Here is a 26192-nt window from a genome sequence, read left to right as displayed (position 1 = left end):
AGGCAGTCCCTGGGTATAGAGGATGTGTCAGGCCTCCTGTGTGGTGTAGTATATAGAGGATGTGTTTCCTGTTTGGTGTAGTATATAGAGGATGTGTCAGCTCTCCTGTGTGGTGTAGTATATAGAGGATGTGTCTCCTGTGTGGTGTAGTATATAGAGGATGTGTCAGCTCTCCTGTGTGGTGTAGAATATAGAGGATGTGTCAGCTCTCCTGTGTGGTGTAGAATATAGAGGATGTGTCAGGCCTCCTGTGTGGTGTAGTATATAGAGGATGTGTCAGCTCTCCTGTGGGGTGTAGTATATAGAGGATGTGTCAGGCCTCCTGTGTGGTGTAGTATATAGAGGATGTGTCAGGCCTCCTGTGTGGTGTAGTATATAGAGGATGTGTCAGGCCTCCTGTGTGGTGTAGTATATAGAGGATGTGTCAGGCCTCCTGTGTGGTGTAGTATATAGAGGATGTGTCAGCTCTCCTGTGTGGTGTAGTATATAGAGGATGTGTCAGCTCTCCTGTGTGGTGTAGTATATAGAGGATGTGTCAGGCCTCCTGTGTGGTGTAGTATATAGAGGATAAGTCTCCTGTGTGGTGTAGTATATAGAGGATGTGTCAGCTCTCCTGTGTGGTGTAGTATATAGAGGATGTGTCAGGCCTCCTGTGGGGTGTAGTATATAGAGGATGTGTCAGGCCTCCTGTGTGGTGTAGTATATAGAGGATGTGTCAGCTCTCCTGTGTGGTGTAGTATATAGAGGATGTGTCAGGCCTCCTGTGGGGTGTAGTATATAGAGGATGTGTCAGGCCTCCTGTGTGGTGTAGTATATAGAGGATGTGTCAGGCCTCCTGTGTGGTGTAGTATATAGAGGATGTGTCAGCTCTCCTGTGTGGTGTAGTATATAGAGGATGTGTCAGGCCTCCTGTGTGGTGTAGTATATAGAGGATGTGTCAGGCCTCCTGTGTGGTGTAGTATATAGAGGATGTGTCAGATCTCCTGTGTGGTGTAGTGTATAGAGGATGTGTCAGGCCTCCTGTGTGGTGTAGTATATAGAGGATGTGTCTCCAGTGTGGTGTAGTGTATAGAGGATGTGTCTTCAGTGTGGTGTAGTGTATAGAGGATGTGTCAGGCCTCCTGTGTGGTGTAGTATATAGAGGATGTGTCAGGCCTCCTGTGTGGTGTAGTATATAGAGGATGTGTCAGGCCTCCTGTGTGGTGTAGTATATAGAGGATGTGTCTCCTGTGTGGTGTAATATATAGAGGATGTGTCTCCTGTGTAATGCAGTATATAGAGGATGTGTCTCCTGTGTGGTGTAGTATATAGAGGATGTGTCAGGCCTCCTGTGGAGTGTAGTATATAAAGGATGTGTCAGGTCTCCTGTGTGGTGTAATATATAGAGGATGTGTCTCCTCTCCTGTGTGGTGTAGTATATAGAGGATGTGTCAGGCCTCCTGTGTGGTGTAGTATATAGAGGATGTGTCAGGCCTCCTGTGTGGTGTAGTATATAGAGGATGTGTCAGGCCTCCTGTGTGGTGTAGTATATAGAGGATGTGTCAGGCCTCCTGTGGGGTGTAGTATATAGAGGATGTGTCAGCTCTCCTGTGCGGTGTAGTATATAGAGGATGTGTCAGGCCTCCTGTGGGGTGTAGTATATAGAGGATGTGTCAGGCCTCCTGTGGGGTGTAGTATATAGAGGATGTGTCAGGCCTCCTGTGTGGTGTAGTATATAAAGGATGTGTCAGGCCTCCTGTGTGGTGCAGTATATAGAGGATGTGTCAGGCCTCCTGTGTGGTGTAGTATATAGAGGATGTGTCAGGCCTCCAGTGTGGTGTAGTATATAGAGGATGTGTCAGGCCTCCTGTGTGGTGTAGTATATAGAGGATGTGTCAGGCCTCCTGTGTGGTGTAGTATATAAAGGATGTTTCAGGCCTCCTGTGTGGTGCAGTATATAGAGGATGTGTCAGGCCTCCTGTGTGGTGTAGTATATAGAGGATGTGTCAGCTCTCCTGTGTGGTGTAGTATATAGAGGATGTGTCAGGCCTCCTGTGTGGTGTAGTATATAGAGGATGTGTCAGGCCTCCTGTGTGGTGTAGTATATAGAGGATGTGTCAGCTCTCCTGTGCTGTGTAGTATATAGAGGATGTGTCAGCTCTCCTGTGCGGTGTAGTATATAGAGGATGTGTCAGACCTCCTGTGTGGTGTAGTATATAGAGGATGTGTCAGCTCTCCTGTGCGGTGTAGTATATAGAGGATGTGTCAGGCCTCCTGTGGGGTGTAGTATATAGAGGATGTGTCAGGCCTCCTGTGTGGTGTAGTATATAGAGGATGTGTCAGGCCTCCTGTGGGGTGTAGTATATAGAGGATGTGTCAGGCCTCCTGTGTGGTGTAGTGTATAGAGGATGTGTCAGCTCTCCTCCTGTGTGGTGTAGTATATAGAGGATGTGTCAGCTCTCCTCCTGTGTGGTGTAGTATATAGAGGATGTCTCAGGCCTCCTGTGTGGTGTAGTATATAGAGGATATGTCAGCTCTCCTGTGTGGTGTAGTATATAGAGGATGTGTCAGGCCTCCTGTGTGGTGTAGTATATAGAGGATGTGTCAGGCCTCCTGTGTGGTGTAGTATATAGAGGATGTGTCAGGCCTCCTGTGTGGTGTAGTGTATAGAGGATGTGTCAGCTCTCCTCCTGTGTGGTGTAGTATATAGAGGATGTGTCAGCTCTCCTGTGTGGTGTAGTATATAGAGGATGTGTCAGGCCTCCTGTGTGGTGTAGTATATAGAGGATGTGTCAGGCCTCCTGTGGGGTGTAGTATATAGAGGATGTGTCAGGCCTCCTGTGTGGTGTAGTGTATAGAGGATGTGTCAGCTCTCCTCCTGTGTGGTGTAGTATATAGAGGATGTGTCAGCTCTCCTCCTGTGTGGTGTAGTATATAGAGGATGTGTCAGGCCTCCTGTGTGGTGTAGTATATAGAGGATGTGTCAGCTCTCCTGTGTGGTGTAGTATATAAAGGATGTGTCAGGCCTCCTGTGGGGTGTAGTATATAAAGGATGTGTTAGGCCTCCTGTGGGGTGTAGTATATGGCGGATGTGTCAGGCCTCCTGTGGGGTGTAGTATATAGAGGATGTGTCAGGCCTCCTGTGTGGTGTAGTATATAGAGGATAAGTCTCCTGTGTGGTGTAGTATATAGAGGATGTGTCAGGCCTCCTGTGGGGTGTAGTATATAGAGGATGTGTCAGGCCTCCTGTGGGGTGTAGTATATAGAGGATGTGTAAGCTCTCCTGTGCGGTGTAGTATATAGAGGATGTGTCAGGCCTCCTGTGGGGTGTAGTATATAGAGGATGTGTCAGGCCTCCTGTGGGGTGTAGTATATAGAGGATGTGTCAGGCCTCCTGTGTGGTGTAGTATATAAAGGATGTTTCAGGCCTCCTGTGTGGTGCAGTATATAGAGGATGTGTCAGGCCTCCTGTGTGGTGTAGTATATAGAGGATGTGTCAGCTCTCCTGTGTGGTGTAGTATATAGAGGATGTGTCAGGCCTCCTGTGTGGTGTAGTATATAGAGGATGTGTCAGGCCTCCTGTGTGGTGTAGTATATAGAGGATGTGTCAGCTCTCCTGTGTGGTGTAGTATATAGAGGATGTGTCAGGCCTCCTGTGTGGTGTAGTATATAGAGGATGTGTCAGCTCTCCTGTGCTGTGTAGTATATAGAGGATGTGTCAGCTCTCCTGTGTGGTGTAGTATATAGAGGATGTGTCAGCTCTCCTGTGTGGTGTAGTATATAGAGGATGTGTCAGCTCTCCTGTGTGGTGTAGTATATAGAGGATGTGTCAGCTCTCCTGTGGGGTGTAGTATATAGAGGATGTGTCAGCTCTCCTGTGGGGTGTAGTATATTGAGGATGTGTCAGGCCTCCTGTGGGGTGTAGTATATAGAGGATGTGTCAGCTCTCCTGTGCGGTGTAGTATATAGAGGATGTGTCAGGCCTCCTGTGTGGTGTAGTATATAAAGGATGTGTCAGGCCTCCTGTGTGGTGCAGTATATAGAGGATGTGTCAGGCCTCCTGTGTGGTGCAGTATATAGAGGATGTGTCAGGCCTCCTGTGTGGTGTAGTATATAGAGGATGTGTCAGGCCTCCTGTGTGGTGTAGTATATAGAGGATGTGTCAGGCCTCCTGTGTGGTGTAGTATATAGAGGATGTGTCAGGCCTCCTGTGGGGTGTAGTATATAGAGGATGTGTCAGCTCTCCTCCTGTGTGGTGTAGTATATAGAGGATGTGTCAGGCCTCCTGTGGGGTGTAGTATCTAGAGGATGTGTCAGCTCTCCTGTGGGGTGTAGTATATAGAGGATGTGTCAGCTCTCCTCCTGTGTGGTGTAGTATATAGAGGATGTGTCAGGCCTCCTGTGTGGTGTAGTATATAGAGGATGTGTCAGCTCTCCTGTGTGGTGTAGTATATAGAGGATGTGTCAGGCCTCCTGTGTGGTGTAGTATATAGAGGATGTGTCAGGCCTCCTGTGTGGTGTAGTATATAGAGGATGTGTCAGGCCTCCTGTGTGGTGTTGTATATAGAGGATGTGTCAGGCCTCCTGTGTGGTGTAGTATATAGAGGATGTGTCAGCTCTCCTCCTGTGTGGTGTAGTATATAGAGGATGTGTCAGCTCCCCTGTGTGGTGTAGTATATAGAGGATGTGTCAGGCCTCCTGTGTGGTGTAGTGTATAGAGGATGTGTCGGCTCTCCTGTGTGGTGTTGTATATAGAGGATGTGTCAGGCCTCCTGTAGGGTGCATGTCTATGGGGCCGAGGTCGGGACAGATGGAATATAACAATAGAAATTCCTAATAGTCGTTTCCAGTGACTGCAGAGTTTCAGGCATTTGATTATTACACAGGATGGATCCATCTTTAACATGATCTTTGCAGACACCATTGATTTATTTAAGAAAACATTCTGCAAGGGGTAATTACTCTACTTAAGCGGGAACAATTTCACGGATTTTGTTCTCCAATATGAAATCCTCCAGTTTTGCCCCCATTAAGACGTGAGCTTTACAGTCAGCACATTTATACATTTCTCTTATCCATTTTTAATAGAGAAAACCCTTGAAGCCTTCAGAAAGACGGCATTAAAACTAAAAGAAATAGAAAAAAAATTGCATGTTTTTTCATTTTTCTGTTCCAACCTAGAATAGCGACGGAGAAGTCTGAGCGCTGTGACTCCAGATAAGAGCGCCGGATTATTAGTTAAGCGAGTGAACGCGTGGGAGGAAGGAGAGAGATGAGGCGCGGATGACTCACAGGAAAGTAGTTACCGTAGAAGAAGAAGACGCTTTAGTTAAAGTCGCCATCTGGCTGGGTCAGGGCACAAGGCGGACAAACACTGGCGAGATTAATGCGGGCGCCGAGACATGGTTCATCACATCACCCACAATCCATTTCCAACCACACACTTACTTACATACAACAGACAAACAAGACGGTGAGTAAGTGCGCAATGCACCCAAACACGGCAGGAAGAGATTACATCCATTACTTTACGATTCCAGGAAAATAAACTTGTATAAAGGGTACAAAGGCTGGGAAATTTTCACAAAAATCTAGATTTTTTTTATTTTTTGTACATTTTCCTATTACATTCATCGCACAATGGGGCACATTTACTTACATGGTCCCTGCGCGATCCCTGCTGTGCGTTGTCCGCCGGAATGCCCATTTGCTGCTATTCAAGAAGATTGTGCGCCCGATTCCCTGCATGTGTCGCTTGCCCGATCAGGTCCGCCGGAGTTCACCTTCTTCCTCCCGATGTATGCGAGTGCAACACAAATTGAATTATTAAATCCCGCGCGTAGTCCAAATCTTTCTGATCGTCCAATGACCCATCCCCAGATATAGACCCCCATTTCTGTGTGCCCTCCAGCATTATCCTCTATGCTCCACATCCACCCCTCTTTGGTGCCCCCTACTTATTTCTCTATGCCCGCATCTTATTATTTTTACCTCTAGCTCTGCAGCATCGTGGGGAGGCATAATCAGTTTCACCCAGTTATATGGAGAGGAAAGGACACCCCGATGACCTCCTATCTCATGAGCATTGAGACTTCATTCACACGACCATTCGGGTCGTATATACATTGCCATAGACGGCAATAGATAGAACATGTCCTATTTTTCCTGGTTTTCATGGCCGTGTAATTCTATGGAGAGGGGAGCGGTCACCCCTCCTCCTCTTCAGTGCGCCGGACGGGTGAGAACACTTCCACGTCAATGTAGCCTTTGTAACTTTGAATTTCGAATAAAATCAAACAGAATTGTGCTCCTCCTAATGCTTACCTAACAGCTATGGAGGCCGGAGCCCCTCAGGCTCATTTGCATACAGTCCTTCATTGTGGTGGTAGATGCCCTTTAAATAAAGTTCTGCGGCACCGATAATATAACATTAGTCAAATTTAATCTGATGACCTCTGCATTTGCCATGTAATACACCCTGTGTGTAGGTATAATCGGTGTGATCCTTTCCCTCCTCCAGCCTTTTCACCCTCTAATAGAGGTCACTCCACCGATTTCAGCAAAGTTGAAGGCTTTTTTTCTAGCCCCCACCGCTCCCAAGCACTTCATGCCTTTTGGTGGGTGTTTTTGGGTTGGAGCAGGAAGCCTGGGATCTCTAAAAATGGACACTGTAGGTTCTTAAATTCAGGGGTGCAGTAAGACTGCCATGGTCCCTGTGTTGTATGAATATTACAGCCCCTACAAATCTGGAATCACTTCCTACATCTGGTACTAGAATCAGATTCTTGGGGAATGGAAGATGCGTCCCTTCTGTCTGCTTCCAATCTCTGGTTTCAGAACCTTTGGAGGACTTTCAAAGGTCCGGAATGGCTTTTGTGTACATGTGTACTGAGAGCAGGAACAGATGTACGAGGATTTCATGGATGAAGGCCCTTTTTAGTATAAAATTTGGTGGGTGGTTTGGGTGGTCTTGGGCTCCTAGAAGACGTGGACTAATCCACTGCTGCTGAAATTAACAGTGGAGATGTTTTGGGAAAAGAAGGAGCTAGAGGAAGAGTCCATCTGCATCAGTGGAATAACAACTATTAAATAAGACCTGTCGCCAGTTTTTACATCGCTAAATAACCAGCCCATTTACAGGCAAAGAGTTTGCTTTTGCAGGAGATGAGTCACCTTTTAAAGCTGGAGGCGGAGAATCACCATCTTGTGCTCTGTAGCACCTAGAACTATCATTCAAGTTGCATCAGGCAGATATAGTTGAAGACATAAACATAAATGGGAGCTTCAGAAAAAAAACTCCTACTATTCCTACTATACTTTTTGTCCTTGTAGCTCAAGGGAATAAAATGCCTTTTCAAAGATGAGATTCTCATCTTTACAATGACACCAGATCAATGGTGCCAGGTGCTATAGAGGATGCTCCACCTCTAACCTAAAAGAAGACTGACTCACCTCCGCTCATTTGCATATGACTTTGGAGGTGCTTCATAGAAGGGGGTGTATTTACCATCATTCGGGCTGCAGGTGATGGAGATCCACTCCAAGGAGACATGGAACCCGCTGCCTTCAACGTCCAGTTCATCTTTTTCAATAGATAATATTAGCGCATCAATGATCTGCACCTCACTGCGAGTGTACAGAACGCTATGAAGAACGATGAAAGGATCCCCCAGCTCCTGATTAAACTTCAGCTGTGGACAGGGAAATAGACATCAGTTATTGAATGTTTTCCCACTAATCATGTTATCCGTAATTTTCTTTACGATGGTTATTACCAATTTTACAACAATACAAAGTGTTTTTGGCAGTAAATAATAAGCTCTGGTCAGAATCAGTCTCCTTCCCCCACGGGTAGCTGACAATATAGTCCATTCGTCCACCAAAAGGTGTCTTTTTGGCTATTCAGTGCTGTTCTGCGGAGGATCTGCTCCTTCCCTGACAAGCAGGGCAGAAAGCAATTTCAATTGGCTGCTCTGCGATTTCCAGAGACCAGGATGTGGGGAGTGTGACTAAGCATGCAAGTGCACCCATCTCATCAGGTGGACATGCAAGATGTTATATACCTTGAACACCAGGTGGCGTCATACTATGAAGGGAATTGACAATCTCCTTAGAGAAGGTGTGTCAGGCAGAGTTGTCATGGGTCCAAGAAGTATGTTACAAATAAAATATAAAACAATAGGTATTCCTTATATCTGAAATCATTGTTAGATGACCACACAAACTTGTGCCAGACTGGGCCACAGACTCCCGTCTCCATTGTGCAAATGTGCAACAGTTGTTAGAACACTTACTTCCCATTTTCCTGCAGCGGATTGATCATTCCTTAAAATGTGGATGAGATACAAGGTTCCCGTCCCATCGGAAAGGGTCACCCAGTCCTGAGAGGTGAAGTGAATGGAGGAGCAGAGGCGTCTGTCACAGGAGCTTAGGTCACTTGGGAATCTGAAGACTTCTATCGGTTTGCCCAAAGCAGTGTCCTTAAAGACAACAACACATAGAATGACTTGACGGTTACAATATATTGTGTGAAGACATAAATTACAACATTATCCAGTCAATGGCTTTATAACAAACTAAGTATTATGTGAGAAAAATGATTCCTACTCCACCTATTAGGATCTTTTCCTCCTCCTCAACTGGCATTAACTCTCAGATCTTACCAAAATCTATCTGACACAAGAATACATAATGGCAAGTCTACAAAAAAAAGATGGGCGTATCTTAAAGAGTGCAAAGAGGATGCTGCATCTAACAGTAAGTTTTCTATCTGTCCCCAAGTATATTATTTCATCTCAGAATTCCTGCACGCTTGTGAATACCCATTTTGCAGTGATACAGAGCGTTTCTGGCATTAAAGGGGTTTTCCCACCAAACAAATTAGACTGATCAGAGGGAGTCTCAGAATTAAGACCTGCCCACAGATCACGACTACGGGGGGTCTGAGGTTCCTCCATCGGACCTCTCTTCCCCCTACCGAGATGAATGGAGCCAAAGGTTGTGCATGTCCGCTCTGCTCCAGTCATCTCTATGGCTATCTCCGTCAGCTCTATAAAAATGAATGGAGCAGAACAGACATGCGCGTCCGTCTGGTCCATTCCTCTCGGGGAGGAACCTCGGACCCCCCGGTCTTATGAACAGTGGAGGTCTCATTACTGAGACGACCACCGATTTGCAATTTGTTTGGTGGGAAAACCCCTTTGAAAAAATTCTAAATTCCATGTCCAGCTGCTACTCTCTGCTGCTGCGGTGAGCTCTGGACAGAATCAGTCTTATGTTCCCTTACTTCCCATGCAGAAGAGGTCTTCTCACTTACACAGCGCTACACTGCAAAGCCTCAGCTCTTTCCCTGACTAGAGGGGCATGCACAGATGCTGCTGCGTATCACAGTAAGTTTTCTATCTAATCCCGAGTATTTTATTCACTTTGATGCTGGTTACTGCGCCTATAAAAATTGTCCTACAAAATATCCAGAATAACCCATCTTCTCTATGTGTCGACTTTGGGAGACAATGTTGCAGCTTAAAATGCTTATACAATCGGCAGCAACATTTACAAACTATCAGTGTGGATTCTACAAACATAACCTCTCCGCGTTTACATAGAATAATAGGAGTAGAGACTGGTGGATCTCCAATGCACCGATCAGGAGAGTCAAGCTAAGACGATTGCGGCTCAACAATTCATTCCTCCACTTGAGCATCCGGTGGCCGCCTCACCACCTGGACCTCCACAGATCAGCACTGAGGTCTAAGTAGAAGTTGCACAATTTTATCTTTTAGACTATAAGAATTGTCTTTGAGACGAGAGCAGATCAATAAGTCAGTGCCCGGAGATCACAGCCGCATCGTTACATAAGAAGAACACTTCTAACTTCCACAAACTTCATTTTCTGGGGACATGAAGTCACCGGAGGCAGATGGTAACCTCTTCTGTCACTCCGTCATCCTTGAAATGCAAATGGACAGTTTCAGGACATTCGGCAGATACAACTGTGGTTCTTTTCTTCTTTTTTTTTCCCGTAAAATGATATTAAAAGGAAATCTACCATGAAAATCCATCATGATAAACCGGGGTCACTCCCAGGCACCGTGACTGTGGTATCTTCTTATATTTGTTATCTACGGCCTCCTTCCTTCTAACATCAACTTTAATCATTATGCTAATGCACCTGAACGGCTCCTGGGCGTGTTAATAGAGCCCCAGGTGCTGCAGATTCATAGGCTGTTACACTGTCTCCCCCTCTGCACGTCACATTCCCGGTGCATGGATCTATGGGTAAGTATTCCTGGTTTATAATGATGAATTCTAATGGTGTCTGCAAGATTACTTGCCCCCATTTATAATTTACAAATTCTATAGATATGTGGTCATTAGTCGAATTTGAGCCCAGGCAAATCAACTTCCCGGATTACTGGGCCCAACTTGGCAAATATGTAAAATACTGCTGAACTAAAAAAAATCTATTACAAGGGATACTCCAGTAAGCTGTACAGAAAGTACATCATGATCATCTGAAAACAATTTCCGATTTTAGTAGCAAATGGCTCCCGAAAAATTCCGATGAGCTAAATGTAATGTTCAGCTTTATAATATTTTTGTGCGCTGGTTCGTGCCGCGGTGTCCTCTATTGACGCATCTTCACAATGAAGATCCGAGCTCCCCGGCTCCATTAATGCTCTCCGATCCATTATGAAACACATTAGTCGCTCGCACCAGCTGTGGATAAACGGATGGGGAGACAGAATGTGAAAACCGCCAAACAGACACAGCATTTTATCCCTGAGGCTCCTGAAGTGCCGAGCGTTGTCTGCCCAATCAATAGCACAATGATGGGACAGTAGGGGGTCCGATTACAATCGTCGCTATGTGTAACATAACATAATGCATATCGGGGCAGTCAGGAGAATGGAAGGCAAAGATGAGTCGGAATGTCGGAAAGACGCCCTGTCGCGAGGCGATGACACGAATGCCGTAACATGAGAACTGAATTGGGCAATAACCGGAAGAAAAATTGTACAGTAAACTTACTTTCGGGCAGAAAACTTTAAACAAAAATTCTGTTTACAAAAACCATTCGATAAGATTCGGCAGCCATTCGGCATTATTGTAACAAGCACATGAAAGGGAACCTGCTAGGAGGACTTAGGTCCACAATCCACCACCAACTTGTTATCCAGGTCAATGAGGTCCTTCGAGGTTGTGGAAGATTCACATTACACTGGAAAGGACTTTGAACGTGGTAGTCAAATGACCGGCAAGGAGTCACGGGGATGGAACAATCTGCTCAGCTCCTCCTGCTCTATAATATGCCACTAGATAAGACACTAAATATAATCTTTTGAACATCTCTTGTTCTATAATATTCCACCTGCAGATAGTTTACTATGTACAATCGGCTCAGCTCCTCCTGCTCTATAACATGCTGCCTGCAGATAGGACATTGGGGCAGATTTACTTACCTGGTCCATTCGTGATCCAGCGGCGCGTTCTCTGCGGTGGATTCGGGTCTTCCGGTGATTCACTAAGGCAGTTCCTCCAACGTCCTCCAGGTGGCGATGCTGCGCTGAAGTCCGCCGGAATGCACTGAAGTTCACCGGCCTATTCCTGGTGAAGGTAAGGGCGAGTCCCGCAACACTTTTTTTTAAAATGCGGCGGTTTTTCCGAATCCGTCGGGTTTTCGTTCGGCCACGCCCCCCGATTTCCGTTGCGTGCATGCCAGCGCCGTATGTGCCACAATCCAATCGCGTGCGCCAAAATCCTGGGGCAATACAGGGAAAATTGTCGCAAATCGGAAATATTCGGGTAACATGTCGGGAAACGCAAATCGGACCCTTAGTAAATGACCCCCACTATGTACAATCTGCTCAGCTTCCCCTGCTCTATAACATGCTGCCTGCAGATAGAACACTATGTACAATCTGCTCAGCTCCTCCTGCTGTATAACATGCTGCCTGCACATTGGACACGGTACAATCTGCTCAGCTCCTCCTGCTCTATAACATGCTGCCTGCAGATAGGACACTATGTACAATCTGCTCAGCTCCTCCTGCTCTATAACATGCTGCCTGCAGATAAGACACTATGTACAATCTGCTCAGCTCCTCCTGCATATTACATAGCAGCTGTGACTGATTGCTGCTAAGGAAGATATAATTAGTGACTGAAGACAGGTCTGGATATAGGATAATACTTCTTTAGGGGACAGAGGGCTAAGCTGCAATTACAAACAGTCTGTAGCACTGTTTTAGGAGGTTCCGTTTTTTTTTAATCCTGGTCAACGTTTTAAGAGGGTTTTGTCATAAAAGACAATTATCCCTAACCCACTGCAAAATAAGTTACCGTATATACTCGAGTATAAGCCGACCCAAGTATAAGCCGAGGCATCTAATTTTACCACAAAAACCTGGTAAAACCTATATATTTTTTACTCGAGTATAAGCCGAGTTTGGGTTTTCAGCACAATTTTTTTGTGCTGAAAAACTAGGCTTATACTCGAGTATATAAGGTACTTGGATGTATCACTAGTGAATCACGACGTAGAAACTGGTTGGGGGGGGGGGAATCTGTAGACAAAGAATAATGAGAAGTCGTCTTGTAAGTCACATCCCGGGAAAACAAAAAGCAACATCGCAACTGAAGCGGAGCCAAAAATGGCACCCAAGCTGTCAGCAGCTCGGCGCTGCGCGGCGTATACACATATGGACAGCCGCACGGGAGACGCTCAGGTCAGCCCGTATCGGGCACCTTCTGAAGGATGGCTTACATAAGAGGCGCGCCTGGTGTGCCGAACGCAGATGCCACAACAAGACGCAATATGGGAAGAGTCACTGCATTACATATTCAGCAACAAAATTATAAATAAACCCGACAAACACATTTCACATGCAAAGTTTTTAGAGTTTTTTTTTTTTTTTTTTAACTTTCCATCAGTTATTTAATGCAGAATACTGAAGTGCGATGTACAATGTCCTCCTACAAGAACACCAACCTGTTATCTCCTTAAAGGAAACCTACCATAAGGAATCTATTATCAGAAGTAGATGTAATGGTAGATTCCTCCTCCTGCCTCTGCCCTAATCTGTAATTTAATAATCCTAGAACATAACCTAACTTGTTAAAAAGTTTATTTTAGTTATATGTAAATTAAAGGGGAACTCATTTAACTAAAGACTAGAAAGCTTATTATACCTGCAGTGCAAATCCGTCTTTCTGCCTTTTCTAAGCATTTGCATTACAATATAATTGTGTGTTGTAACTTACTCTTGTATCCTGACATAATCCTGGGGTAGTCACAGGGGCTGGACTTTGGTTTGGATGTATTTCAAAAAACAACATGTAACTTGTCTGTGTTACTCACTCCTCAGATCGTAGCCCCCACCTTTGTGCTCCTGTATAGCTCCACCTCCTGCTCCTTCTCAGAGGTCACAGCCTGGTGAGATGACATAAGTGGGGGAGGGACAAGCTTTACAGGAGCACAAAGATGGAGGCAGCCTGTTGCTCAGACTAGTCACATGTTGTTTATTAAATGCATCCAAACCAAAGTAAAACCTATTTTTAATACAAAAACACTTTAGCAGTGTATGTACTATGCTCTGTGGGGTCTGGGGGAGTGCTAAAAACGGGTCTCCTGGTAACAGGTTCCCTTTAAACTTATGTCTAAGGTGCAAGTGTCAAGGTGAACACAGTACACAATAGTTCTTCCAATATCTTAGAGTGACTGTAAGGGTTTTTTTTTTTAATAAATCAAAAGCTCTTGGGATATAAAACAACTTTTTCTATCATCTTTGTTACCTATATTCAGTAGTTTATTTGCTATCCCCCTCAGATTACCTCATTGCTGCAGTGGCTGCTTCCTCTCCATGCTGACAAGCCCTGGAGTCTGTAGTTTGTTTATATTGTTTGTTTCTCAGTCAGTTTCATGGGAGGGCCTGCTGCTCCCTGCTCACAGAGGAGGTGGTCATGTAACAGAGATCTCTCTGTGTACGTAGCAGAGCTGGATGTGTCCAAAACAGGGAATACAGAGGTCTCCTGCACAGAATAGTGAGATACAAGATCTCCCCTGTTCCCTATCAGTTCCTCCATCCCCGTCTGTGATTGAACAGAACTTTCTGTTTCTCTCTACACCTCATGCTGCAGCCCCTCCCCCCCCCCCCCACCTTGTACTTGGCACTTTGTGCAGGGAAGCTATTAACCCGTAGTTCTCACACAGAAAGAAGAAAGTGGAAGAAATCCAAGTACATGTTCCCTGCTCCTCCATATGATGGAAGCCGCCAGGCTGTCACGATATACATCCCGTATGTGCACTATGCAGTTTTCAGTGGATTTACTTGTGGGAAACTGAATGGATTAAATGCTAAATTACTTACAAAGAACACAAGGCAGCATGGGATCTGTGGGCAAGCTAACTGGCCTCAGCTTTAGGGCATAGACTGACAGACATTAGTCTCCGCCCACTTCACCTCTGGTGAGAAAGAATTTTGTCACTTTCAGAACAGAAAATGCCATAACTTTGGAAAGAAAAGGGTGAGCAGCACAAAGTAGTCCTCGTTCTGTTTGTTTTCAAAGGGGGGAATCACATATAATAATTAGGTAAAAATCACAATATATTTAGAGTTACGCTTTAAATCTAGTAATCAGAGAAGTGCGTCAGTGACTAACATGCTACATTGTGCTGGTACGGTATAACACACTACCTAATGACCAGGAAAACAAGACGCTTTTACGAGGGGGAGACACCAAGGAAGCGGCTATCACCTAATGACCGCCAAGCACAGAATTACGAGGGGCTCACTAACCGCTCACGTACTAGAAAGCCACTAGTAGATCTAATTAATTAAAAAGCATAAAAATAGTAGATGGAAGTTTCATCTCTATGACAACATCACAACTTGTACTACGGCACAAGGACATCCTACATCATCATCGCTTCTCCATACCGGAGGGCGATGGCAAACAACAACACAACATGGAAGAGATTATTACACAACGGAAACGAGAGAAAGGATGGAGCCTGCGGCTTTTAAGACACTTGAATAAATCGTTATTTCCTTCATCAGTTACTCTCAGGATTGTAATTATTACGAAAAACAAACATGTTATTTTCTTCAGATATATTCGCTTTAACCCCTCGCTACCAAATCCACTGTTCACCTTTCTAACCGGGCCTTATTTTGTCACTTAGTATGGTGGAAACTTTGGAAGGCTTCAACATGTCCAGGGGATTTTCTGTAATACATTGGGGCAGATTTACTTACCCGGTCTATTCGCGATCCAGAGGCGCGTTCTCTGCGCTGGATTCGGGTCCGGCCGGGATTCACTAAGGTAGTTCCTCCGCCGTCCACCAGGTGGCGCTGCTGCGCTGAAGAGCATCGGAACGCATTGGAATACACCGAGCCGGGCTGAGTGAAGGTAAGTGCAATTTTCGCAACACTTTTTTTTTTTTTTTAAATGGGTTTTTCGTTCGTCCAATTCAGGGGAAATTGGCACAAATCTGAAAAATTCGGGTAACGCGTCGGGAAAACGCGAATCGGGCCCTTAGTAAATGACCCCCATTGTCATTTATTTTAATTTAAAAAAAATTGGTTGATATATTTAGCATTTATTTACAAAAAAAAAAAAATAGGTAATTGGAAATTGTTTTGAAAAAATTTGCCATTTTTCAAACTTCTAAATATACTTAAGGTCATACCACCAAAATAAATTAAAGGGGTATTCTGGAAAACATAAAACGTCCCATAATGCTATAAAATAAGTGAATACAACAGAACTCAATGGGGGTCATTTATCTTATCTCTGTCTGTTTTGGTTTTTGTCTTCTTGGCGTCTGCTACTTTGGTAATTTATCAATCTCCCTTTTACCTCCTCGTGTTAAAAAAAGGTGTTTTTTTAGAGACTAATTTGCAGGTTACCCCCATCTCAACTTGTAATTAGAAATCATTTACGTTTTTTTTTTTCTAACAAGGAACAGGGGGATTCTGGTTCTGACTCATCTCTGCCGGCAGGGGTGCTGAATAAAAAAGGCCCAAAATTAGCACATGCCGTCCTTGGCAGGGAGCGCGCAACACCCCCCAAAACAGAATATAAAACTCCTACCAGCGTCACATTGATATTCATGACTCTTCCGAGCTGATCCACGTAGAAGACGCTGTCGGGGGACCATGGATTACAGTGCAGGTAATTATACATGCCATAGGCCCGCATGTGGTCCAGCGTGTACTGATCATCCCGGAGCTTCACTTCCGCCACAGCTACGAGACAAAAATAGACATTTTTAATGCAATTTTTATATTTTCCATTGTTTTTTTTGTAATGAAATTTTCCAGAATGGAGTTTCCCCGCTGTTCAATCCCTGGCGGCGGCAGGAGATGAGACGCGGGACTACACTACGTACATTCATACCTAGGATACAAATTACAAACTTACTCCGGTTCATCTCATTATCCTTCATTCTGCTCAGGGATAAAAAAGTAAGAAACTTACGTCACCGAGTCACATCTCACACCAGAATAATAAAACTTCTAGAGTTATATCAGTAATATAATTATAGATAGTTCTCAGCAGAAAAATAACACATTGCTCAAATCAGGTTTTAAAATCTCTTAAAGGAAAAAGAAAAAAAAAAAAAAGTTTTTTTTAATTTCAAGCTTAGTTGGAAATGTCCATGACCAGGACTTGCCGTAAGCGTTGGTGGTCACAAAAACCAACAGTTGCAATGGTCAATTCATAATTGAACATCTGTGACCACCGGTTGGAAGAACACGAGTTGCCCCCCCATCTAGCCGGTGTGTGCTGCCACCTGGAGAGAGGAGTGGAAGATGGGGAATCATTGGGAAGCATCTGAGAGCTGGAATCATGAGCTTTCACCTCTGATGATAGCCCTTACCGGATGTGATGTAAGATCCTCCCCCATCACCATGTTGGCTCTGCCCAAATTTTAAAATTCTCTGCTAAAATAGTGCGCAACTAAGGAAAATGACATGAATATTTCAACTTTTTAACAAACTTATAAGAAACTGCAATATATTATGTTTCTCCGATCTTCCCTCCCCCCTTTTATGCTGAAACTCTCTGCGGTAACTGGTCGCACATGTATTTATGTAGCGTTTCCGACAGTGCACGCCGCGACACAATACTGTGCACAGAAAGGGGCGCTCCGGTGCGTATTCACAACGGTTGCCACATTTTTTGTTGTAAGGCTAACATAAACGTGTTGCAAGCCCCCCCCCAAACTCAGAGCACCAGAAAAAAAAAAATGGAGCACTCGGCTCAAACACTTTGGGCCCCCACAGTGTGCGCCAGATTCATGAATAATGTGCTCTGGTCTTACACTCTGCAGGACAGTGAGGCAAACTGCATGTTTGCTCCACTATTAATAAAGGTGCCCCTATGTTTTAAGTGGAAAATTTCACCCAATGCTTTCAAATTATTTGCCAAAAAATATGCTTTGAGACAGACGCAGGCTGAATGTAACTTGCTGAAGAGATTTCTTGAAGGGGAGAATGAGGGGGTTGAGAGACGCGTTGGCTGTGTGTGACTGGCTGAAGAGAATTCTTGAAGGGGGGGGGAATGACGGGTTTGAGAGACGTTGTCTGTGTGCGACTGGCTGAAGAGAATTCTTGAAGGGCGGAATCAGGGAGTTTAGAAAGACATTGGCTGTGTGTGACTGGCTGAAGAGAATTATTAATAAGGGGAAATGAGGGAGTTGAGAGAGACGCAGGCTGTGTATGACTCACTGAAGAGAAAACAATTTGTCACATTCTCCCCTCCCTCATGCTGTAGGCGTGGCTGTGGAGGAGACTTATGAATATTCTGCAGTGGGGGAGATGTAGACTCACTTAGGGTGATTTGCACACATGGGGAGAGCATGTGAATATCCATGAGACGGAACAATTTAGGGATGGTAGCACGGCTCTCTAATAGCAGTTTTTAAAAATATATTTGGTGTGGGGTTCCCTTTAAGTGTATACTAGTTCTGTGGGGTTTTATATACTGCCAATTACAGACAACACTGCCCCCATCTATTTTGTTATAGCTAAGAGCAGTAATATTTCTATCCCAGGCGATGCCAGGTAGTAAGTCATATATTGGCCAGAACTATTGCTTCACACACTGGATGGCAAATTATTTTGAACACACTTTAGAACAGAATAGAGAACGACTTTCTTAAAGGGGCGTTCCCATCTCAGAAAGAGATGGCATTTAACATGCTGCCACTTCCTGATTGGCGTCCCATCTGAAACACTATCGCCACGAAAAAGTAATCATGACAACGTGCAGCCAAAAATCAGGATTCACTCTAGTGATGTCAGTGGGAGATAAATTTGCTCGTTAAGTGACTAATTTTGCACAAAAAAAAAAAACCCTGATGCCTTTTATTTATAGTTTTAAAGCCTTGACTTTTGATGCTCATTTCTCAAGTGTTTCATAAGACGCAACATTTTGTTCCGAGTTTCCGTGACGATGCTGATTGACATCTTCTTATCACATCCCCCCAAAACAAGGATTACGGAAAGATGAAAATGAATCTGTGAACCCTCTTTGAAATATTAGATTTTTGATACAACTTGTGTACGAGGTCTAATTACGTTATGCATCGCTCATGGCGAATGTTTATTTCCGCTGTTGTTGTCGTAACATTTATTATAGTCGGAGGCGAAGGACTAAAACTTTTTTGTTGTTATACGGTGGATGTCGTCATCCAAACAAGACTTAGCAATTGTAACTTTCCCTTTTAAAGGTGAACTTTTCTCCTTCTGACGAGCCACTATCCGTTTTTTCAATCCTTCGCTCTATCAAAAAAGTCCTTACAAAAGTTCCTAATTTTGGAACCCAATCTAAGGCCCCTTCCACACTCTCGAGTGTGATGCGATGAACTCGCATCACACTCGCAACGCAAGCTGCCGGGAACGCACGGCCCGAACGCTGCACCGCGGGAGTGAACTGACATGCTGAGTTCACTCCCGCGGTGCAGCGTTCGGGCCGTGCGTTCCCGGCAGCATGCGTTGCGAGTGTGATGCGAGTTCATCGCATCACACTCGCTAGTGTGGAAGGGGCCTAAGTGTCATCTGCACCTTCATCTAGATGACTCTGCATGAGTAAACCACTCCATCCTTGGCATCATTTCCTCTGTCTTGGAACACCTTCACGGGGTGGATTTTTGGAAAACCAAAGGCAAAGGGAACCTACCATCTGAAATCTACCTATTGAGATAGATCTGCTGGTAGGTTCCTTGCAAGCTTCTAAAACCCTAATCTCACTTTAGCTTAGAAGCTGTCATAGGATTAGGTAAACTACACTTTATCTAGCTACTACACTCACCGGCCACTTTATTAGGTACACCATGCTAGTAACGGGTTGGACCCCCTTTTGCCTTCAGAACTGCCTCAATTCTTCGTGGCATAGATTCAACAAGGTGCTGGAAGCTCCTCAGAGATTTTGGTCCATATTGACATGATGGCATCACACAGTTGCTGCAGATTTGTCGGCTGCACATCCATGATGCGAATCTCCCGTTCCACCACATCCCAAAGATGCTCTATTGGATTGAGATCTGGTGACTGTGGAGGCCATTTGTGTCCAGTGACCTCATTGTCATGTTCAAGAAACCAGTCTGAGATGATTCCAGCTTTATGACATGGCGCATTATCTTGCTGAAAGTAGCCATCAGATGTTACAGGGTACATTGTGGTCATAAAGGGATGGACATGGTCAGCAACAATACTCAGGTAGGCTGTGGCGTTGCAACGATGCGCAATTGGTACCAAGGGGCCCAAAGAGTGCCAAGAAAATATTCCCCACACCATGACACCACCAACACCAGCCTGAACCGTTGATACAAGGCAGGATGGATCCATGCTTTCATGTTGTTGACGCCAAATTCTGACCCTACCATCCGAATGTCGCAGCAGAAATCGAGACTCATCAGACCAGGCAACGTTTTTCCAATCTTCTACTGTCCAATTTCGATGAGCTTGTGCAAATTGTAGCCTCAGTTTCCTGTTCTTAGCTGAAAGGAGTGGCACCCGGTGTGGTCTTCTGCTGCTGTAGCCCATCTGCCTCAAAGTTCGACGTACTGTGCGTTCAGAGATGCTCTTCTGCCTACCTTGGTTGTAACGGGTGGCGATTTGAGTCACTGTTGCCTTTCTATCAGCTCGAACCAGTCTGCCCATTCTCCTCTGACCTCTGGCATCAACAAGGCATTTCCACCCACAGAACTGCCGCTCACTGGATGTTTTTTCTTTTTCGGACCATTCTCTGTAAACCCTAGAGATGGTTGTGTGTGAAAATCCCAGTAGATCAGCAGTTTTTGAAATACTCAGACCAGCCCTTCTGGCACCAACAACCATGCCACGTTCAAAGGCACTCAAATCACCTTTCTTCCCCATACTGATGCTCGGTTTGAACTGCAGGAGATTGTCTTGACCATGTCTACATGCCTAAATGCACTGAGTTGCCGCCATGTGATTGGCTGATTAGAAATTAAGTGTTAACGAGCAGTTGGACAGATGTACCTAATAAAGTGGCCGGAGAGTATATGCAAATTTTCTGGAAGGGCTATTGGGGCGAGAAGTAGCTTCTCCATGGAGCGGGAGTAAAGGCTACTCCACCACCCAGGGCCTCTGCGATCCCTCCCTACCTGGTGCAGCCGCAGCTGTGGCTCCATCGGAGCTCTGCGCATGCGCGGTAGCTCCAGTGTCAGTGCCGTCTATACACAAGCGGGTCGGCGTTGAATGTGGATCTACTGCGCATGTGCAGAGCTCCAGGGGAGCCAGGGCCGCGGCAGGAGGAAGCGCAGGTAGGGAGGGATGGCAGATGCTATTGGGGCATAGAGTAGCCTTTGCTCCGACTCCCAAATTTAATCAAGTGAAACCAATTGTGATAAGTTATGCTTCAGAAGTGTGTCTTTCTAAAAGTCACACACTTTGGTGTAAATTAGGTACAGTTTTGTCCTGGTTTAAATTTTTTATGTCAAAAAGTTGCACATCCACTCCAGACACTGACACCTCACGTGGCAAAAAAAAAAAAAAAACCCTCTTTATCGAGCGGTCGAAGCCTCTATAAGAAAGAGTTTCCAAAGAACTGGGGTAAGGAAGTGGAAACTGTGCGTGTTCTCGGCTGCACTTTTTTCTAACGTTAAGGATGGCCAGCGTTTGTCGTACACCTCTCTATTCTCTTGAATACCATCTACTCTCTTCTTTCTAGTAATTACATACAACTTCTGCAGACACACGGTGAATGGAGATGATTGGCGGTAATCTTCATCTTGCCTCAGGAGCTTTCCTCCAAATATAAAGGCTCGGCTAGAGCTGGAGCTTTGGTCCTCCATTCCCGGAGATGGGTTGACTCTTGCGGGAACGTTTAATTATACATTCACTCTTATGAATACGTAATTACGTACTTCAGCCAACCTTCAAGATTATACACACTTCCTCCAAAGTACCCGGCTGCAGCCATTAACACTAGGAGACGAGTCAATGTGATGCACCGGGCTCATCTACCTATGAATGAGGAGCGGCTCGGCAGCCCTCGGTGATTAGGACCATTGTATTGTCTCACTTTGTATCAGCTTCCACCTTTATGGGATACTTCACATCAAAGCGACAGCTTCCTATCGCGAAGACCTTGAAACCTTTCCGAAGTTGTTTCGAAGATGAATAGACAATTACCACTTACTACAATACTAATCATTCATCACAATCCGTCTTCCATACATGTGGCTTCCAAGACAATCGCTGCACGATGTCGTCTCTGGCTGGTAGAAACCTACCATATGCCATTCAGGTGGGTCCATATGGTGACCACAACCAGCAATGGAAGGGGTTAACAACACATTCCACCTTCGTAGGATTTTTTCATTAAACCCTGGAGTGGATTTTGTTGTTTATTTTGGGATATAGGGCCAACAGTCTTTGGTCACCTGGAACTACAGATAAATACCACAATTCAATCCTGTATGGACATCAAACAAAAAAATGAAAGGGGTTTGCTCATGAAAGAAAGTTCCCAAATTTGAATACCCTACCGATGTTTACATTTACATTTTTAACCCCTTACTATACAATGTTACTCAGTTGTATTGCAGTTTTAGCTCCTATCACTCAGTGATGGTCAGTGTAAGATTCCAGAGTGTGAGAGGGGACTCTCTAAGCAGACACTTCATGATCCCTCTGTGCTGAGAAGCTGTGTTCTGACAATGTGCTTAGATTATCAGGGTACAGGGTTTATATACACTGTTATTTAGCGTCTGAACATTCACTAGTATCTGACACATAGAAAAAGAGAGATGAGACGGATCATATATGAGAGATGCTGAAATCCATGAGATGGATGTAACACACAATGACACTCTCAGCTCTGCTACATCTCTGCTATAACACACACTATCAGCTCTGCTAAAACTCATTCCCCTGCTATAAAGATCTTATCTGATCTGTAGCTTGTAGAGTAAGTCCCTCCATGCTGCTACTTGCCAATAGGAAGTGCCTGTGTCTGAGCTGGTCTTGTAATGCAGGGGGGGGGGAGAAGGCAGAAAGCACTGCAGCAAGATGAAAGAAGCTATTTATGAGAAGAATCTGCCCTGTCTGACCCAAAACCAGAAAATTTACAGGGCAACCGAAATTGTGTACAGCAGGACTGATAGAGACAGGTTGGACACATATCTGTGAAATGCTGGATTTTTGTTTATAACAGTGGATTAGAGAATATGTTATTTTGTTATCCGGATATTTAAGAATCTTACCTTCATGGGGATACTGCTTTAAAAGAAACCTACCATCAAGATCAAGCATGATAAACCAAGGACACTTACTCATTGATCCATGGCCTTTTTCCCTCTAAAATCAACTTATAAATTATGCTAATGAGCCCAAAGAACTCTGGGGGTGTTAACAAAGCACATTCTTTGCTTTAGCTTCATAGGCTGTTACAATGTGTCCACCTCCCCTCTGCTCCCTCAGCACTTCCCCTTCCCCAGTGTGGGGAAGGCAGCTCCAGATGAATCTGTTGTTGAAGGGCAGTATATTAAGTAATTTACCAATACAGGCGGTCCTCTACTTAAGGACACCCGAATTACAGACGACCCATAGTTACAGACGGACCCCTCTGCCCACTGTGACCTCTGGTGAAGCTCTCTGGATGTTACTATAGACACAGTCTGCAATAATCAGCTGGAAAGTGTCTGTAATGAAGTTTTATTGATGGTCCCTGGTCCAATTACAGCAAAAAATTTTGAAACACCAATTGTCACTGGGGCAAAAATTTTATTTATCTGGATCTACCATTATAAAATATACAGTTCCGACTTGCATACAAATTCAACTTAAGAACAGAGCTACGGACCCTATCTTGTATGTAACCCGGGGACTGCCTGTATACATCTATTAATAGTTCTGCTCCACTTTCCTGATATGTAAAGTGAAGCCTCCTGTCTGTTACCTCATCAGCCAGACATTCCTGACCATAAAATGGCCGCAGATGGAGGGTCATGTGATCTCTAACTGTCCATGAGCAATCACCCTGCCAGGACCTTATAAAAGTATTCATGACTAAAAGATCAAGGTCCTGGCAGGACGATTTCTCATGGACATAGATCACATGACCCTCCATCTGCGGCCATTTTATGGTCAGGAATCTCTGGCTGATGAGGTAACAGACAGGAGGCTTCACTTTATATATCAGGAAAGCAGAGCAGCACTATTACTAGATGTATATTGGTAAATTACCTAACAATTAACAAAAACATAAGGGTAAAGTGGCCAACCCCTTTAAACCAGCAGAACTTTAATACTATTACACAGTATAAACCCCGGGCCAGAAAGATGCAGTCAGTTACCATGGAAACTCCTCAAGATTTCATATTATTTAACCGGGAAAGAGTAGATGATGTCTGCATCTAACACTTCCAATCAGTCTGGGGTCACGGAAATCACGCGGGGGGATGTTGAAATATTCTAACCAATTACCGGGCTGGGTCGCAATCAGCGCCGCTCCCGGGGGAAGGCGGGCGAGAAACCGGAGAAATTGTCAGTCCAAGCACTGGGACACTGATAGATCATCTACTGTCTGTTGGGTTATAATATATGAAGACATATTGTAAGTTAACCTATAATGCTTTTTTTTTCCCATCATTTTCAAGATCTCTGCTTGCAGCCAGTGAACGGAATCAAACCTTTGTATGTTTACAATCAGACAACCTCAGCGATCACAGAAGTTACAGGCCAGCGGCCCCTGTACCAGAAACGGCTGAGGTTAGGGTAACCCCCCCCCAACTAGACAGCGTGCAGTGCCCGGTCTTATTACGGTGGTTTGCAGCACGGGGTTAAAAAACTAAATTTTCTGTGCAAAAATGGGGAGTCTGCTAAAAGAGATTTTACTGTATACTATAGAGCTAATTGTCTGGTCTGACCTGGCACAGAATCGCGCTAAAGCCGGAACCCAATTAGGAGAAGTCGTAATTTCCAGCACAGCCGAAACAGACGTGATAAATGTGGCGCCACTCAATGGATGATTGGCTGAGTGGGTAGCACTTCTGCCTTGCAGCGCTGGAGTCCTAAGTTGGTTCGACTCCCACCCAGGTCAACATCTGCAAAGAGTTTGTATGTTCTCTCCGTGTTTGCGTGGGTTTCCTCCGGGTCCTCTGGTTCTCTCCCACACTCTAAAACATACTGGTCGGTTGATTAGATTGTGAGCCCCATTGGGGACAGGGACTGGTTTGGCGAGTTCTGTGCAGCGCTGCGTAATCTGTGTGCGCTATATAAAGAATTCTTATTATTCGGTATTGCAGTCTGTTACGGGTGCTTTTAGCACAATGCCATACTGTATTGAATTTATTTTGGGAGTCCTAATAAAAATTCAAGTGAGAAAAGTGAGAATGTCTACGTATCCTGCGGGAACTGTACAAATTTCTGGAAATCAAGGAAACCTGGAATTGGCTGCACATGCACAGTAAAGTTCTATACAAGTGAACGGTACATAGGTTTGGCAGCTTCTTCATACAAAAAAAAGTTAAAAAAATCTGGTCAATGTGTATAAAAAATTATTTCATTACAATTTTTTTCTCATCAGGAACAAGTGAGAAAACGGTGACTGGTCCCTTGGTGCCACCTAGTGGTGAAATATTAAAACTACAGGGAGGAATGGAACATTTAGTCTCCAGAGATAAAGGGGTAAAAAATGAAAAAAATTTGATCGGGATAAACTTCATACAACTCTATTAGAGTGTAACAATGTATTTTATACACTAGCACTGATCAGCACAACCCGCTCCACACCAGCCAGACGTCCGGGAGACCCAAAGGAGTCAATGGAACGCAGGATGGAGATGGCGTCCGCGTTCCAATGACTTCTATGGGACTTCTGAAATTTGGATGAACATATGACATAAAGCATGTAAGGAGATTATGGTGGTCTCCCATTCTGCAGACTTTTTCTCAGCCGTCAGGTCCCCCCCAAACATTGCTTGCCTTGTTTTTTTGTCTTCTTTTTATAATTTCTTTTCTTTTTGTTCATTTATCTCTAATATTCATGTTCTGTCATTGTTTGTGCTGTACTCTCTGTACTTTTTTTGCTGCTGTAACGTTGGCAGGATCCAATCTTCTTTAAGTGTCTTATGCTATTGGTTTTAAGAAATAAAGGTTTTAAAAATTATGCAAATAAACCTATGGGGCTCCAGGCTCCATTGACATCTATGGAGACCAGAGCCCCTCAGGTTCATTTGCATAACTTTTAAAACTTTTCAGCTTCAAGGTCCTAAGAAGCTAAAACAAGAGCAGATCCTGCCAGAAGGTGCACAGTATGTCAGCGTGCTTGGTTTACAATCCATCATCCTGGGGGTGTACATACTTAACTTATAAGTTCAGTTATAACATCAATCACAGCCATCTAATCCCTTAGAAGCCGCGTCCAATAATAATTGGAGAATCAAAATTGTTGTTTTAGCGACACTACAATCAGGCCCTTACAGGGAACCTGTCACCAGATTTTACCCCATTAAACTAGCAGCCCCCTCCAAATAACCTCAAAAGTCATGCGAAAATGAGCAAAGAAGTGTCGTATTTTGCCCGAGATGAGTCACTTTTTAAAAGGCTGCAGTGGTAGAGTCACTTTAGACGTCCCCATCTTCAGTTCTGTAGCACATAAAAACACGCTGCTGTTGCCATATTCAAGATAAGAATCTCACATCTGATCTTCATCGGCCGCTCAAGCGGCCGTTT

At 44.5% G+C, this 26192-nt stretch overlaps 1 protein-coding gene across 1 annotated transcript in view; it reads right to left on the bottom strand.

Moving 5' to 3' along the window:
* Positions 1-26192, bottom strand: part of NUDCD1 (NudC domain containing 1) — a 67148-nt gene that overhangs the window by 38607 nt on the left and 2349 nt on the right. Inside the window, exons 2-4 of the mRNA XM_072151319.1 lie at positions 16075-16229; positions 8274-8459; positions 7487-7670 (exon numbers count right to left, since the gene is read on the bottom strand). Of these exons, the coding sequence (XP_072007420.1) occupies positions 7487-7670; positions 8274-8459; positions 16075-16229 (525 nt within the window). The remainder of the gene's footprint in view (positions 1-7486; positions 7671-8273; positions 8460-16074; positions 16230-26192) is intronic.

Source organism: Engystomops pustulosus, chromosome 5 (genome assembly GCF_040894005.1).
Source record: "Engystomops pustulosus chromosome 5, aEngPut4.maternal, whole genome shotgun sequence".
Lineage (NCBI taxonomy): Eukaryota > Metazoa > Chordata > Amphibia > Anura > Leptodactylidae > Engystomops > Engystomops pustulosus.
This window is presented reverse-complemented; position numbering and strand designations above follow the sequence as displayed.